The sequence below is a fragment of the Pristiophorus japonicus genome, chromosome 10 (assembly GCF_044704955.1).
Source record: "Pristiophorus japonicus isolate sPriJap1 chromosome 10, sPriJap1.hap1, whole genome shotgun sequence".
In the NCBI taxonomy this organism is placed as follows: domain Eukaryota; kingdom Metazoa; phylum Chordata; class Chondrichthyes; family Pristiophoridae; genus Pristiophorus; species Pristiophorus japonicus.
This window is the reverse complement of record NC_091986.1, coordinates 119354265-119372092: the sequence shown is the minus strand read 5'-3', so window position 1 is coordinate 119372092 and position 17828 is coordinate 119354265. Positions and strand designations below refer to the sequence as shown.

The window sequence follows — 17828 nt, the reverse complement described above, 5'->3', positions numbered from 1 at the left end:
GATGTAGACAGGCTCGGTGAGTGGGCAAACATTTGGCAAATGGAGTATAATGTGGGAAAGTGTGAGGTTATCCACTTTGGCGGAAAAAATAAAAAAGCAAATTCTTATTTAAATGGAGAAAAATTACAAATTGCAGCAGTGCAGAGGGACCTGTGGCACCTTGTGCATGAAACACAAAACATTAGTATGCAGGTACAGCAAGTAATCAGGAAGGCAAATGGAATGTTGGCCTTTATTGCAAGGGGGATGGAGTATAAAAGCAGAGAAGTCCTGCTACAAATGTACAGGGGTATTGGTGAGGCCACACCTAGAGTACTGCACACAGTTTTGGTCTCCTTATATAGGGAGGGATATACTTGCATTGGAAGCAGTTCAGAGAAGGTTCACTCGGTTGATTCCTGAGATGAAGGGGTTGACTTACGAAGAAAGGTTGAGCAGGTTGGGCCTGTACTTGTTGGACTTCAGAAGAATGAGAGGTGATCTTATTGACACATATAAGATAATGAGGGGGCTCGACAAGGTAGATGTAGAGAGAATGTTTTCACTGATGGGGGAATCTAGAACTCGAGTCCATAGTCTCAGAATAAGGGGCCGCCCATTTGAAACTGAGATGAGGAGGAATTTCTTCTCTCAGACGGTTGTAAATCTATGGAATTCTCTGTCCCTTAGAGCTGTGGAGGCTGGGTCATTGAATATATTTAACGCAGACATAGAAAGATTTTTGAGCGATAAAGGGAGTGAAGGGTTACGGGGAGCGGATAGAGAAGTGGAGCTGAGCCCAGGATCAGATCAGCCATGATCTTATTGAATGGCGGAGCAGGCTCGAGGGGCCAAATGGCTTACTCCTGCTCCTATTTCTTATGCTCTTATGAAAGAAATTAGTATTGGTAAAAAAAATGGTACTGGAGAAATTAATGGGACTGAAAGCTGAGAAATCCCCCGGACCTAGGGTTTTGAAAGAGGTGGCTATAGAAATAGTGGCTGCATTGGGTGTCATCTTCCATAGATTCTAGAATGGTTCCTGCGGATTGGAAGGTAGCAAATGTAACCCCGCTATTTATGAAAGGAGGAAGAGAGAAAACGTGAAATTACAGACCAGTTAGCCCGGCATCAGTAGTAGGGAACATGCTAGAATTTGTTATTAAGGACGTGGTAACAGGGCACTTAGAAAAGAATAATAGGATTGGGCAGAGATTTATGAAAGGGAAATCACGTTTGATAATTCTGTTAGAGCTTTTTGAGGTAGTAACTAACAGAATAGATAAGGAGAACCAGTAGATGTGGTGTATTTAGATTTTCAGAAGGCATTCGATAAAGTGCCACACAAGAGGTTATTAAGCAAAATTAGGGCTCATGGGATTATGGGTAATATACGAGCATGGATTGAGGATTGGTTAACGGACAGAAAACAGAGAGTAGGAATAAACGGGTCATTTTCGGGTTGGCCAGCTGGAACTAGTGGGGTACCGCCAGGATCGGCGCTTGGGCCTCAGCTATTCACAATGTGTATCAATGATTTGGATGAGGCAACCAAATGTAATGTATCCAAGTTCGCTGATGATACAAAGCTAGGTGGGAATGTAAGTTGTGAGGAGGATGCAAAAAGGCTTCAAGTGGATATAGACAGGCTAAGTAAGTGGACAAGAACATGGCAAATGGAATATAATGTGGAGAAATGTGAAGTTATCCACTTTGGTGGGAAAAGTAGAAAAGCAGCGGATTTTTTTAAATGGTGAGAGATTGGGAAATGTTGGTGTTCAGAGGGACCTGGGTGTCCTTGTACACAAATCACTGAAAGTTAACATGCAGGTACAGCAAGCAATTAAGAAAGCAAATGGTATGTTGGTCTTTATTATAAGAGAATTTGAGTAGAAGAGTAAAGACGTCTTACTGCAATTATATAGGGCCCTGGTGAGACCACACCTGGAAATTGTATACAGTTTTGGTCTCCTTACCTAACGAAGGATATACTTGCTATAGAGGGAGTGCAACTAAGGTTCACCAGACCGATTCCTGGGAGGGGGGGATTGTCCTATGAGGAGAGATTGAGTAGACTAGGCCTATATTCTTCAGAGTTTAGAAGAATGAAAGGTGATTTCATTGAGCCATACAAAATTCTTATAGGGCTTGACAGAGTAGGTGCAAGGAGGATGTTTCCCCTGGCTGGGGAGTGTGAAACCAGGGGTCACAGTCTCAGAATAAGAGTTCAGCAATTTAGGACTGCAATGAGAAACTTCTCCACTTAGAGGGTCATGAATCTTTGGAATTCTCTACCCCAGAGGGCTGTGAAAGCTCAATCGTTGAGTATATTCAAAACAGAGATCGATAGATTTTTGGATATTAATGGAATCAAGGGATATGGGAATAATGCAGGCAAGTGGAATTGAGAAATAAGATTGGCCATGATCTCATTGACTAGCAGAGCAGGCTCGAGGGGCCAAATGGCCTACTCCTGCCCCTATTTCTTATGTTCTTATGTTGGAGGAGATCACTTACCAGGGGAAGGCACCAGCAGCCAGGTTCATGGCACTGTGGGTGGCTCTGTTGCACAGAAGGGTGGGAAAAAGAGTGGGAGAGCTATAGTGATAGGGGACTCTATTGTAAGGGGAATAGATAGGAGTTTCTGCGGCTGCAACCGAGACTCCAGGATGGTATGTTGCCTCCCTGGTGCAAGGGTCAAGGATGTCTCGGAGAGGCTGCAGAGCATTCTGGAGAGGGAGGGTGAACAGCCAGTTGTCGTGGTACATGTAGGTACCAACGATATAGGTAAGAAGCAGGAAGAGGTCCTACAAGCTGAATTTAGGGAGCTAGGAGTTAAATTTAAAAGTAGGACCTCAAAGGTAGTAATCTCTGGATTGCTACCAGTGCCACATGCTAATCAGAGTAGAGGGAGCAGGATAGTTAGAATAAATACGTGGCTTGAGTAGTGGTGCAAGAGGGAGGGATTCAAATTCCTGAGACATTGGAACCAGTTCTGGGGGAAGTGGGACCTGTACAAAAGGGACGGTCTGCACTTGGGCAGGACTGGAACTGATGTCCTAGGGGTAACATTTGCTAATGCAGTTCGGGAGTGTTTAAACTAATATGGCAGGGGGGTGGGAACCTATGCTGCGAAATAGGGCGAAGTAATATGGAGTTAGAAACAAATGGTAGAAAGGTAAAAAGCAATAGTGGAAGGCCGAGAAAACAAAGGCAAGAAACAAAAAGGGCCACACTACATCATCATTCTAAAAGGACAAAGGGTGTTAAAAAAAACAAGCCTGAAGGCTTTGTGTCTTCATGCAAGGAGTATCCGTAATAAGGTGGATGAATTAACTGTGCAAATAGATGTTAACAGATATGATGTGATTGGGATTACAGAGACGTGGCTCCAGGATGATCAGGGCTGGGAACTCAACATCCAGGGGTATTCAACATTCAGGAAGGATAGAATAAAAGAAAAAGGAGGTTGGGTAGCATTTCTGGTTAAAGAGGAAATTAATGCAATAGTTAGGAAGGACATTAGCTTGGATGATGTGGAATCTATATGGGTAGAGCTGTAGAACACCAAAGGACAAAAAACGTTAGTGGGAGTTATGTACAGACCTCCAAACAGTAGTAGTGATGTTGGGGAGGGCATCAAACAGGAAATTAGGGGTGCATGCAATAAAGGTGCAGCAGTTCAATGGTGACTTTAATATGCATATAGACTGGGCTAACCAAACTGGAAGCAATACGGTGGAGGAGGATTTCCTGGAGTGCATAAGGGATGGTTTTCTAGACCAATATGTTGAGGAACCAACTAGGGGGGAGGCCATCTTAGACTGTGTAATGAGAGAGGATTAATTAGCAATCTCGTTGTGCGAGGTCCCTTGGGAAAGAGTGACCATAATATGGTGGAATTCTACATTAGGATGGAGAATGAAACACTTAATTCAGAGACCATGGTCCAGAACTTAAAGAAGGATAACTTTGAAGATATGAGGCGTGAATTGGCTAGGATAGATTGCCGAATGATACTTAAGGGGTTGACTGTGGATGGGCAATGGCAGACATTTAGAGACCGCATGGATGAACTATTGTACATCCCTGTCTGGCGTAAAAATAAAAAAGGGAAGTTGGCTCAACCGTGGCTATTAAGGGCAATCAGGGATAATATTAAAGCCAAGGAAGTGGCATACAAATTGGCCAGAAATAGCAGTGAACCCAGGGACTGGGAGAAATTTAGAACTCAGCAGAGGAGGACAAGGGGTTTGATTAGGGCAGGAAAAATAGAGTACGAGAGGAAGCTTGCAGAGAACATTAAGACGGACTGCAAAAGTTTCTATAGATATGTAAAGAGAAAAAGGTTAGTAAAGACAAACATAGGTCCCCTGCAGTCAGAATCAGGGGAAGTCATAATGGGGAACAAAGAAATGGCAGACCAATTGAACAAGTACTTTGGTTCGCTATTCACTAAGGAGGACACAAACAACCTTCCAAACATAAAAGGGGTCAGACAGTCTAGTAAGAAGGAGGAACTGAGGGAAATCCTTATTAGTCAAGAAATTGTGTTGGGGAAATTGATGGGATTGAAGGCCGATAAATCCCCAGGGCCTGATGGACTGCATCCCAGAGTACTTAAGGAGGTGGCCTTGGAAATAGCGGATGCAGTGACAGTCATTTTCCAACATTCCATAGACTCTGGATCAGTTCCTATGGCGTGGAGGGTAGCCAATGTAACCCCACTTTTTAAAAAAGGAGGGCGAGAGAAAACAGGGAATTATAGACCGGTCAGCCTGACATCGGTCGTGGGTAAAATGATGGAATCAATTATTAAGGATGTCATAGCAGCGCATTTGGAAAGAGGTGACATGATAGGTCCAAGTCAGCATGGATTTGTGAAAGGGAAATCATGCTCGACAAATCTTCTGGAATTTTTTGAGGATGTTTCCAGTAGAGTGGACAAGGGAGAACCAGTTGATGTGGTGCATTTGGACTTTCAGAAGGCTTTCGACAAGGTCCCACACAAGAGATTAATGTGCAAAGTTAAAGTACATAGGATTGGAGGTAATGTGCTGATGTGGATTGAGAACTGGTTGGCAGACAGGAAGCAAAGAGTAGGCGTAAATGGGTACTTTTCAGAATGGCAGGCAGTGACTAGTGGGGTTCTGTGCTGGGGCCTCAGCTGTTTACATTGTACATTAATGATTTAGACGAGGGGATTAAATGTAGTATCTCCAAATTTACGAATGGCACTAAGTTGGGTGGCAGTGTGAGATGCGAGGAGGATGCTATGAGGCTGCAGAGTGACTTGGATAGGTTAGGTGAGTGGGCAAATGCATGGCAGATGAAGTATAATGTGGATAAATGTGAGGTTATCCACTTTGGTGGTAAAAACAAAGAGACAGACTATTTGAATGGTGACAGATTAGGAAAAGGGGAGGTGCAACGAGACCTGGGTGTCATGGTACATCAGTCATTGAAGGTTGGCATGCAGGTACAGCAGGCGGTTAAGAAGGCAAATGGCATGTTGGCCTTCATAGCGAGGGGATTTGAGTACAGGGGCAGGGAGGTGTTACTACAGTTGTACAGGGCCTTGGTGAGGCCACACCTGTAGTATTGTGTACAGTTTTGGTCTCCTAACTTGAGGAAGGACATTCTTGCTATTGAGGGAGTGCAGCGAAGGTTCACCAGACTGATTCCCGGGATGGCGGGACTGACATATCAAGAAAGACTGGATCAACTGGGCTTGTATTCACTGGAGTTCAGAAGAATGAGAGGGGATCTCATAGAAACGTTTAAAATTCTGATGGGTTTAGACAGGTTAGATGCAGGAAGAATGTTCCCAATGTTGGGGAAGTCCAGAACCAGGGGTCACAGTCTAAGGATAAGGGCTAAGCCATTTAGGACTGAGATGAGGAGAAACTTCTTCACCCAGAGAGTGGTGAACCTGTGGAATTCTCTACCACAGAAAGTTGTTGAGGCCAATTCACTAAATATATTCAAAAAGGAGTTCGATGTAGTCCTTACTACTAGGGGGATCAAGGGGTATGGTGAGAAAGCAGGAATGGGGTACTGAAGTTGCATGTTCAGCCATGAACTCATTGAATGGCGGTGCAGGCTAAAAGGGCCGAATGGCCTACTCCTGCACCTAATTTCTATGTTTCTATGTTGCTATACCGAGAGGTTGTCTCCATGCACCACTGCCACCAAGATGGCTGTAATAAGATTTATTTATTTCTTCCCAAAAAGTTCTCTACTTTCACTCTAAACTAGCAAGTGTACTCTTATTTTAAATATATGCTTTGGTTTCCAGATAATGCTTCAAAAGTCTACCAAAAAACCCACCTGAAGACAATATTGCTGTGTGAACTGATATTTTTCCCACCATAGACTGTAGTAATCCAGTCAGGTCTAGGACGCAATCCCCAGTCTTTCTTACAGTTATCAGAAAATACTTGGAAGTCCCAGGGCACCGATTCAAACATGTCATTGACGCCATCTGTACATGAAGGCATCACCATTTCTGTACAGGTCTGAAAAAAAAAGTGACAAAAATGTAAATCTGTGACCAGTAGTTTCTTCAGACAGCTTAGCTTAAATTGTATGTACATTAGAAACTCACACACCCCAAAAGTGATAAAGTTGAAACCTTGTTGGAAAATAAAAATATTTCCCCATTAATCTGTTAAGATGAAAACCATAACCTTGTAGGTCCCGATGTTCATGAACTTAGAAATATGGTAGACTCAGAGATCTTTCACTTAATCATAAATATATGATTTTGTATTGGGAAAAAATTTAATACCTCACAGTTAGTGAGAATTTACTTAAAGTTGCAGGTTTTATTATATGTGCTAATCAGGCTTGTCAACGCCATGTTGTTTAGAAGTGCTCTGCTGTATTCTTAAGGTAAATTACAACATTTTATAGAAGCCAAGATTATTTTTCCTCTTTAATGAATTTCAAGTATTTAACAAAATAACTCAGGTTTAGCCTGTCACTACAGAACTTGAAGACTGCTTATTATTTTGTTTAGCTTGTGTCACCAACTGGCATAGAAAAAAAAAATCACTGTTCTAATGTGAAGAAATTTGAGAGCCAGTTTGTGCACAGCAATGTCCCACAAACAGCAATGAGATAAATGGCTAGATAATCTGTTTTAGTGATGTTAGTCAAGGGATAAATATTGGCTATCGTGGGCCGTCTCGACCTGAGAGAGGTCGGGGCTATACACAGAGCTGGAGTGCCGGGCCCTGGAACATCATGGTGGAGGTGCGGCGAATGAGGGTACAGGGCCCAGGGGCAGCACGAGCATGCCCACACTGCGATGTGCGCGCGCACTAGGTCCGTACAGCAGAGCAGGTCTCCAGTCGTCCTGGTTCAACCCTTGCCACTGGATAAAGGCCTAGCTCTGTCGAGCACATGAGGTGGCTGATGTGCAACGGTCACCACATGTTAAAACAATCCACGCACAAGCATCTTCCACCCCCTCAATTGGAGTTCAGGACTGGAACATCGGACTTGAAACATCTGTGAACTCTTGTGGAAGCAAGTCAACCTCGTTCAAGGGACCGCCTATGATGATGATGAAAAATTGGCCAGAATACCATGGAAAACTCCCCTACTCTTCTTTGAATCGTGCCATCGGATCTTTTACATCCACCAAAGGGGGCAAACGGGCCCACAGATTTACATTTCATCCAAAAGGCAATGCCTCTGACAGTGCAACACTCAATAGAGCAATAGAGTGTCAGTTTGGATTATGTGCTCAAGTCTCTGGAATGGGACTAGAACTGACAACCTTCTTACTCAGAGGCAAAGGTGCTACCACTGAGCCAACACTGAGACCTGCTAAAATATCACTCACCAATGTTTCTCAAGATTGTGCCAAGACTATAATAAAATTTACATGTGCTAATTTAAAGGAACAGTGCTACATTTGTGAAACGCAGCATTTTTTAAAAAAACGTAAACTCTTCAGAAGGTAGTGCAAATCTGAAAATAGAAAACACTTATCATATTTCCTTCAGGAAAGTCATACTCTGGTTACAAAAGACACAACACAAGTATATGGATAAGAAAATAGTTTGAAATAATGTTGAAGTGCAAGTTCGAGATGAGAAATTTCTAACTGTGCCTTCATTTTTATTATTCCTGATATATAAAATGTTAGACGGTCTCTCTTCAGAGCAGATATTACCAATCAGATGCCGAGAGGCTGTTTCTCCTTGCTGGACAGTCTCGAACTAGGGGTTGGGATAAGGGGTCAGCCATTTAAGACTGAGAAGGCGAAATTTCTTCACTCAAGGGGTTGTGAATCTTTGGAATTCTCTACCCCAATAGGCTGCGGATACTAAGTAATTCAGTATATTCAAGGCTGAGATAGATACATTTTTGGGCACTAAGGAAAACAAGGGAACATGACATGCCCTGCAACAAATCCCGGAAGTTCGCCTATGCCAATGACATAGCACTGCTGACACAGGGATAGACACTAGAGGACGCTCACAAGCGACCTGCACCTACTAAAATGCTACTTCCAGACCTGGTACTTCCTCCCCAATCCAGAGAAGGCAGTTGTGTTGCCGTTCCATCGGAACAACAAAGCCGCCGGGAAAGAATTCAATGTTTTCTTCTGCAGAAGACAACTTACCCATGAACCCCACCCAAAATATCTGGACATTACCTGTGACAGGACTCTCACCTATTGGCCTCATCTCATCAACACCAGTCAAAAAGTAAAAACCAGGGTGAACCTGATCCGAAAATTCATTGGGCAGCATCGTCCAAATACATTGCACCACAACAATGGTCCTAGTCTACTCTGCAGAATAGTGTTCTGTCTCATGGTCCTGCAGCCACCACGCAAAGATCGTGAACATGCAGCTAAACGCCACCATTGGGGCGGTGTCAGAGGCACTTAAGTCCATTCTAACTCAGTCGCTCCTGGTACTGTCCCACAGTCCCCCGCCTTCCATTCGCCGCAATGCTACCATGCTCCGTGAGGTGAAAATAATCATGAGCAACATGACCTTCTCATTCACAAAGACTTGAAAAAGTCACCACGAAAGCGCTTAAAATCACGTCGGCCATTCTGTGGAACAGCAGCTAACATTCATGCAACAGGTATCAACCCACTAACCAGATGGATGGAATCGTGGAACGCATACAACATAAAAGAACCAACACCTCAGCACTGACCCAACAGCAGAGGTCCCTGGCTTCGATCTCCCTCGAAGACAATGGACAGTGCTCACCGAATCCTCACAGGGCATGGACGATGTGGCTACCTGCTCCACAAGTGGAAGATGAGGGGTGACCCGAAGTGTGACTGTGGCCATGAATCCCAGACCATGAAACACATCACATCAACCTGCCACTAAAATCAGTTGCGCAAGGTACCTCATTTCTCCATTCAGCCTCTCGGAATTGTTAGCCAAACTAGACATTTCAGTATAAGGCTTTTAATGTCATACAAAAGTAGAAGATAGTAAAAGCAGCAATAATAGAATCAAGGGAGTAAGATCAGCCATGATCTTATTGAATGGCGGAGCAGGCTCAAGGGGCCACATGGCTATTCCTGCTTCTATTTCTTGTTAGCCCATGGAATTAATGTATGAAGTGTTTTCAAAACTAGACTGGTTTCAAGGAGAACAATTTAGTGAACACTTGAAAATTGTGGAAGATCCGGATATTCTTAAGCATTGAAGATTTATTTGAAATTTGTTCTCCGGGTGTGGCTGTCATTGGCAAGAACACATTTACTGCCCAGCTCTCTTTGCCCGGAGATGGTGGTGGTCGGTCTTCTTGAACTGCTGGAGTCCTTCTGGTTAACTTTTCTTCAAAGTGCATTCAAAGGGCATTTAACTCTTTAAATTATTCCTCCCACATCGTAACGTAATACACCTTCAACGTGGCCAGACTCATCTACCTCAGAAGGCATCTACTGTTACGTACAGTGATGAATGTGACGCTGAATCCATGCTAAACATTACTTGAAAGGTCAGGTCTGGCGGGATGAGGTGGGAGACAGAACAAGCCTATGACATGTCCTTTTTAGTTAATTTATTTTTTTTAACTGCTAAGTTTTACCATCAGAATCAAACTAGAAGAAGAATTTTACACATTTCTAGCATATAATGCAATCTTGCATGGAAACCTTATATAGTGGGACACAGGAAGGCCTAGCTGTAAGAACTTGAAAGTCAGCAGAAAGACCAGGTCGCTGTAGGGAAGCACCAAAACTAAAATGACAGAACGTTCCTAGCACGTGCACTATTATCTGTTGTCGCTGCATAGAAGAGAAAATTGTCCTTATTAGAATACAGTTTATTAATATGTTCATCATGTTACACCACTATCACAAATAATGCTTGACATGTAACATTTACCTGGTAATACCAGCCTTGATCATCGAGATTAGAAGTTGCAGTCTGGGATATATTCAGGCACTCTGCATTGCCTGTGTAGTTATAATATATATTCACAGCTTGAAATATATTTTTCAGTAGTGCTTCTGCTGATAGTGAGGGATCCTGAAGAAAGGTGCAAACAACCTGAGAAGAAATAATTTAAAAAATGGATTATCTAACATGTCTTAGATAATAGATTTGTCAGATTTTAAGCAAACTTTCAGATTCACCTTTGATAAGATTCATGAAATACAGGCAAATGCACAGACAAACTTTAAAATGTGTCTACTTCATTCCTTCCCCACTCCCACCCAGTATCCCCACTGAGCTGTAAAATGCTGGATCATTTTAATTTTCCAAAAGCTAGGACTTAATGTACTCCTCTGCACATAATGTTTTAAAAGACCTTGACAGGTTACAGCAACCCCAGCTGCACACAGAATGTACAGCATCACTTAGCTTGTTCTGTTCCTTGGACTATTTTGGAATCACAATAGTGGTCATAACTCCATTAACCAAATGAATAAAATAGACTGTTTTGTTCATTGCTGGCCCTATATTTATAGATGGCAATGAAATGACAATATTCACAAAATATAATTTTTTGTATTAAGCTAATCATATTGGTGTTAAAGCTTATCTTTAGTGGTTCTTATATCATCAAGTGCATCCCACTGTCTCTATTATTATATGGGTCATCAATCAGTGTAAAAAAATAGTTTACATCAAACTCCACTAGCACTTTATGAATCTTCAACATGATACTATGAGTTTACACAAACTGCAAATATACAAAGTCAGAACAAAGAACGTTAGTCAGTAATCAAAAGGTGCATAGAGTCAAAGAAATTTCAGCTCTGAAGATGACCACTCAGTTCATTGAGCCATGTTGGTGCAAGCTCTACATCACGGCTGATTATTCTTTTACCCTGCTCTTTACACATCATTTTTCTTCACCGTCATAGCCATCTTCAAATATTTATCCAATTCTTTCTTAAATGTTTTGATTGACTCGGCTTTAATAACTATGATAAAAATGCATATCATATTCTAATAAACCCCATATGAAAATATTTCTTCTGCACTGTATTTTAGTACCTATCCAGCAGTTTAATTTTCTTTAAAAAATACACACAACAGTGTTACTTATTAGCTATGAAGAGGTTAAATGTGTGCTAACTAAATATGCATAAAATCAATGTGTTCCACTATCTCCTGTAAGGCATCGTGTCATAACCACTTGTCAAAATGCATTTCATATTCTAATAACCCTCTGCGCAAAATAAACAAACACAAACAGATACTGGGCATGGCAAATTGTTTGCAAATCATCCTCGTCATCTAGAGTTACAACACCTTGATATGCCTAGTCACATCTGTTCTCAGAAGTTAAGTCAGGTCAGGCCCGGTTAGCACTTGAATTGCAGAGATCATTCAGGCCGAGACAGTGAGACATCACTTCACCAATCAAAGCAGGGTATAAAGAGAATGGTCAGATTTCAGATTTGAAGATTTCTCTCAGCTAGTACAGGGATCTGTTTTTCTCTTTCCATTCCCCCCTCCCCCCACATACGTGAAATAAATGGGTTTAAAATTGAAAAAACATTAATTACCTCAATAGGCCATGCAGGAAGAGGTTGTAAAAAGTTGGCCTTATAAGGGTAGTCCACCATAGCCAGACTAACCCAAGTCTCACTTAGCCACGATTTGAAGGATGCCACATCAGATGCTTGTAATGGTGAACAGAGATTGAAAGTACGGGAAAGAAATGTTAAGTCTTCTGCTAAAAATAGGAACCAAAAAAAGTGATCAAATGTCAAAGACGTATTTAAATGTCACATTAATTAAGAGATCATTTCGATATGATAACATAGTGGTTATGTTACTGGACTAATGATCTGGAGACACGAGTTCAAATCCCCCCCACGGCAGCTGGGGAATTTAAAATCAGTTAATTAAATAAATCTGGAATTTTAAAAAGCTAGTACAGTTAGACCTCTCTGGTCCGGCACCCTCGGGACTTGACCTGTGCCAGAACAGAGAATTATCCGAACCACGGGAGGTCACTGCAACCACCATATCTGACATCTAATAGAAGATAAAGGCTGGTTAATACAAAATCAGCAAAAAGAGTATGTTGTTATAAATCATTTATTCACACTTCTTTAGCAGTCACCTGAAAGCACTCCAAATGGAAATCTCTAGGTGTAATTTTAACCTCCTTGCGAATTGCAGAAAACCCTTTCTTTTTAGGCTGTGTGTATACCAGAAAAGATGAAAAGCTGAATTCAAAGTGAAAGCAAGTGATTCTCATTCAAATCCTAGCAATTTCTGTATAAAACATTGCTCCAAATATGAAACCTTTGGATCATTAACATCCAGACTATCACACATTTCAAAGACAAAGCAAAATCAGTGCATGGACCATACTGAAAGCTACATTCCAATAATATTGGACTGACCATATTACAAGACCATGTCAACAGCCCCCGGGCTCCTGTGTGCGTGTGCTGGAAGCCTGTGGGCGGCTCCCTCAGCCGAATACAATGGCTGACTGACAGCCATTCCAGCTGATCACTGAACACAATGGCTGATTCCAGACGATCAAACCTTTTTAAAAAAATAAACCTTCCTTGCCCAACTAATGCCGAACCACGGATGTTTCCGGATGAGAGTATCCTGGACTGAAGAGATACAACCTGTATCAGTAAAGGTGACCATGAAACTACCGGATTGTCATAAAATTCAGCTGGTTCACAAATGTCCCTTAGGGATGGAAATCTGTCTTCTATACCTGATCTGGCCTACTTGTGACTCCAGACCCACAGCAATATGGTTGACTCTTAACTGCCCTCTGAAATGGCCTATCAAGCCATTCAGTTGTACCAAACAGCTACAAAAAGGTATACATGGACTGCCGCGGTTCAAGAAGGTGGCTCACCACCACCTTCTCAAGGGCAATTAGGGATGGGCAATAAATGCTGGCCTTGCCAGCGATGCCCACATCCCATGAACGAATAAAAAAAAATCAATAGTTACAGCTTAGAAATCATAAAATTTGTTTTAAGTCCACAAGGCAACTGTTTAGCATTTTTTGCAATGAGTGTGTGGGCGGCAACACTGGAACAAGTCTCGACAGACGGAAGGAGAGTTTAACAGTCGGGTAAAGATGCTTGTGGGGGTGTTGGGAGGGATTGGTGGCCTGTATTGCAGTCTGCTATTGCATTATGTCGAAGGATATTATAAAGTCACACCCAAGACTCAACACAGATGGTTTCCAAATCAACAGATAAAGTTTCCCCGTGTACCTGAAACTCCATTCAATAGCGTCAATGTGCCTGCTACAACATCTTCAGGTTGTAAAGAAACTGTATTACTTCACATGTACAAGGTTAGTAGATAAAATGGACCAAAACTAGAAATTATTAAGAATAAATAATGCTGATTATCTTAACCCAAAAGATTTTGTTATAAACTGTTGACATATGTATCACTACAAGGATACCAGGATATTATAAACAAAGAAGATAATGCAATGTTCTCTCACTTCTGAGAGAAGAAAAAAATTGAAGATCTTAATGTTAGGAAAGCAAAATTAATTTTAACAGTTAGAACATAAGAACTAGGAGCTGGAGTAGGTCATTTGACCCTTTGAGCCTGCTCCACCATTCAACAAGATCATGGCTGATCTTCTACCTCAATTCCACCTTCCTGCCCGAGCCCCATATCCCTTAATTACCTTCTTCCTAAAAATGTATTGACCTTTGTGTTGAATATACTCAACAACTGAGCATCCATGGCTCTCTGGGGTAGAGAATTCCAAAGATTCACAACCCTTTGAGTGAAGAAATTTCTCCTCATCTCAGTCCTAAATGGCTGACCCTTTATTTTGAGACTGTGACCCCGTGTTCTCGATTCCCCAGCCAGGGAGACATCTTCTCAGCATTAACCCAGTCAAGCCCCTTAAGAACTTTATATGTTTCAATTAGTTGATTTGGCAAAATTAAAACCTAAAAAGGTTTAGATCTCTTAATTTCCAATGAAATACAAACTCCGATTGTAGTTTTAATGTCACTTTATTTCTTGGCAGACAGCAACAAGCTCTTGGCTTTAAGCCAGGTCTTTGTCCTTCTGAGACCACATGGTCAAAATGGCTGTACTTAAACCTGGATCAATTTACAGAAAAGAACTCGCCTTCTTTGACCTTATTGGCTCAATTAATAGTCTTTTAACCTTTTAATTGGCTCGCTACCCAAAGTCCTAAAATGTCAAGTTGATTGATGACTTAATGCAACATGCTCCCACTCACGTAGCATCTCTGACTTGTTGTCTGTGAATTTTCACAGCCTGTCTAAATGTAGCCTGTTTGAATTCTCTATCAATCCCCCCTTTGATTCTTTCACAAACTGAATCATAAAACATCAGGTATCACTGGTTAAACATTCTACAAAATAATTTCATACATGTTAATAGAGTTTCCTTCTAAAATTTGTTGATGTGTTTCGACACATGTCCGGACTAGTAGCTTCCACACAAGTTTACACCAACCCGAGTTCCATCGTGGCCACAATGGAAGTCTGGTTTTAGTAGGTTAATTAACCTTATTCCAATTTAATCCAAATCAATATCTTAGTTCAACCAGTAAACAACCTTCCCTTAAGCATAACATACCCCTGTGCCACGTACAGATGGTCTGCTCGGGCCTGCAAGGTGTCCCACATGCGATACAGCAGCTACAGCAGCTACAGCCGCCTGGTCGCAACAACATTCAATCAACATCAACAAACAATATAAAAGTAAAACAGATACACTGCTTTGGGTACTGTTGAGGGGGATGACTCATCAGGGGAGGGCAGCAGCAGCCAAGTTCATGGCACCGTAGGTGCCTCTGCTGCAAAGGAGGGCAGGAAAAAGAGTGGGAGCGCGATAGTGATAGGGGATTCGATGGTGAGGGGAATAGATAGGCGTTTCTGCGGATGCAACCGAGACTCCAGGATGGTATGTTGCCTCCCTGGTGCAAGGGTCAAGGATGTCTCGGAGCGGGTGCAGGACATTCTGAAATGGGAGGGAGAACAGCCAGTTGTCGTGGTGCACATTGGTACCAACGACATAGGTAAAAAAAGGGATGAGGTCCTACGAAAAGAATTTAAGGAGCTAGGAGCTAAATTAAAAAGTAGGACCTCAAAAGTAGTAATCTCGGGATTGCTACCAGTGCCACGTGCTAGTCAGAGTAGGAATCGCAGGATAGTGCAGATGAATACATGGCTTGAGCAGTGGTGCAGCAGGGAGGGATTCAAATTCTTGGGGCATTGGAACCGGTTCTGGGGGAGGTGGGACCAGTACAAACCGGACGGTCTGCACCTGGGCAGGTCCGGAACCAATGTCCTAGGGGGAGTGTTTGCTAGTGCTGTTGGGGAGGAGTTAAACTAATATTGCAGGGGGATGGGAACCTATGCAGGGAGACAGAGGGAGACAAAAATGAGGCAAAAGCAAAAGACAGAAAGGAGATGAGGAAAAGTGGAGGGCAGAGAAACCCAAGGCAAAGAACAAAAAGGGCCACTGTACAGCAAAATTCTAGAAGGACAAAGGGTGTTAAAAAAGCAAGCCTGAAGGCTTTGTGTCTTAATGCAAGGAGTATCCGCAATAAGGTGGATGAATTAACTGTGCAAATAGATGTTAACAAATATGATGTGATTGGGATTACGGAGACGTGGCTCCAGGATGATCAGGGCTGGGAACTCAACATCCAGGGGTATTCAACATTCAGGAAGGATAGAATAAAAGGAAAAGGAGGTGGGGTAGCATTGCTGGTTAAAGAGGAGATTAATGCAATAGTTAGGAAAGACATTAGCTTGGATGATGTGGAATCTATATGGGTAGAGCTGCAGAACACTAAAGGGCAAAAATCGTTAGTGGGAGTTGTGTACAGACCTCCAAACAGTAGTAGTGATGTTGGGGAGGGCATCAAACAGGAAATTAGGAGTGCATGCAATAAAGGTGCAGCAGTTATAATGGGTGACTTTAATATGCACATAGATTGGGCTAGCCAAACTGGAAGCAATACGGTGGAGGAGGATTTCCTGGAATGCATAAGGGATGGTTTTCTAGACCAATATGTCGAGGAACCAACTAGGGGGGAGGCCATCTTAGACTGGGTGTTGTGTAATGAGAGAGGATTAATTAGCAATCTCATTGTGCGAGGCCCCTTGGGGAAGAGTGACCATAATATGGTGGAATTCTGCATTAGGATGGAGAATGAAACAGTTAATTCAGAGACCATGGTCCAGAACTTAAAGAAGGATAACTTTGAAGGTATGAGGCATGAATTGGCTAAGATAGATTGGCTAATGATACTTAAGGGGTTGACTGTGGATGGGCAATGGCAGACATTTAGAGACCGCATGGATGAATTACAACAATTGTACATTCCTGTCTGGCGTAAAAATAAAAAAGGGAAGGTGGCTCAACCGTGGCTATCTAGGGAAATCAGGGATAGTATTAAAGCCAAGGAAATGGCATACAAATTGGCCAGAAATAGCAGCGAACCTGGGGATTGGGAGAAATTTAGAACTCAGCAGAGGAGGACAAAGGGTTTGATTAGGGCAGGGAAAATGGAGTACGAGAAGAAGCTTGCAGGGAACATTAAAGCGGATTGCAAAAGTTTCTATAGGTATGTAAAGAGAAAAAGGTTAGTAAAGACAAACGTAGGTCCCCTGCAGTCAGAATCAGGGGAAGTCATAACGGGGAACAAAGAAATGGCAGACCAATTGAACAAGTACTTTGGTTCAGTATTCACTAAGGAGGACACAAACAACCTTCCGGATATAAAAGTGGTCAGAGGGTCTATTAAGGAGGAGGAACTGAGGGAAATCTTTATTAGTCGGGAAATTGTGTTGGGGAAATTGATGGGATTGAAGGCCGATAAATCCCCAGGGCCTGATGGACTGCATCCCAGAGTACTTAAGGAGATGGCCTTGGAAATAGCGGATGCATTGACAGTCATTTTCCAACATTCCATTGACTCTGGATCAGTTCCTATGGAGTGGAGGGTAGCCAATGTAACCCCACTTTTTAAAAAAGGAGGGAGAGAGAAAGCAGGGAATTATAGACCGGTCAGCCTGACCTCAGTAGTGGGTAAAATGATGGAATCAATTATTAAGGATGTCATAGCAGCGCATTTGGAAAATGGTGACATGATAGGTCCAAGTCAGCATGGATTTGTGAAAGGGAGATCATGCTTGACAAATCTTCTGGAATTTTTTGAGGATGTTTCCAATAAAGTGGACAAAGGAGTACCAGTTGATGTGGTATATTTGGACTTTCAGAAGGCTTTCGACAAGGTCACAGGAGATTAATGTGCAAAGTTAAAGCACATGGGATTGGGGGTAGTGTGCTGACGTGGATTGAGAACTGGTTGTCAGACAGGAAGCAAAGAGTAGGAGTAAATGGGTA

General features: G+C 42.3%; 1 protein-coding gene across 3 annotated transcripts in view; it reads right to left on the bottom strand.

The window, feature by feature from the left end:
- prcp (prolylcarboxypeptidase (angiotensinase C)) overlaps positions 1-17828 on the bottom strand; it is a 101913-nt gene that overhangs the window by 28367 nt on the left and 55718 nt on the right. The window contains exons 6-8 of one of the 3 annotated variants that reach the window (XM_070892060.1): positions 11990-12159; positions 10356-10520; positions 6310-6497 (exon numbers count right to left, since the gene is read on the bottom strand). In XM_070892060.1, coding sequence (XP_070748161.1) covers positions 6310-6497; positions 10356-10520; positions 11990-12159 — 523 coding nt within the window. The remainder of the gene's footprint in view (positions 1-6309; positions 6498-10355; positions 10521-11989; positions 12160-17828) is intronic. The other 2 variants (XM_070892061.1, XM_070892062.1) reach the window with 2 other exon arrangements.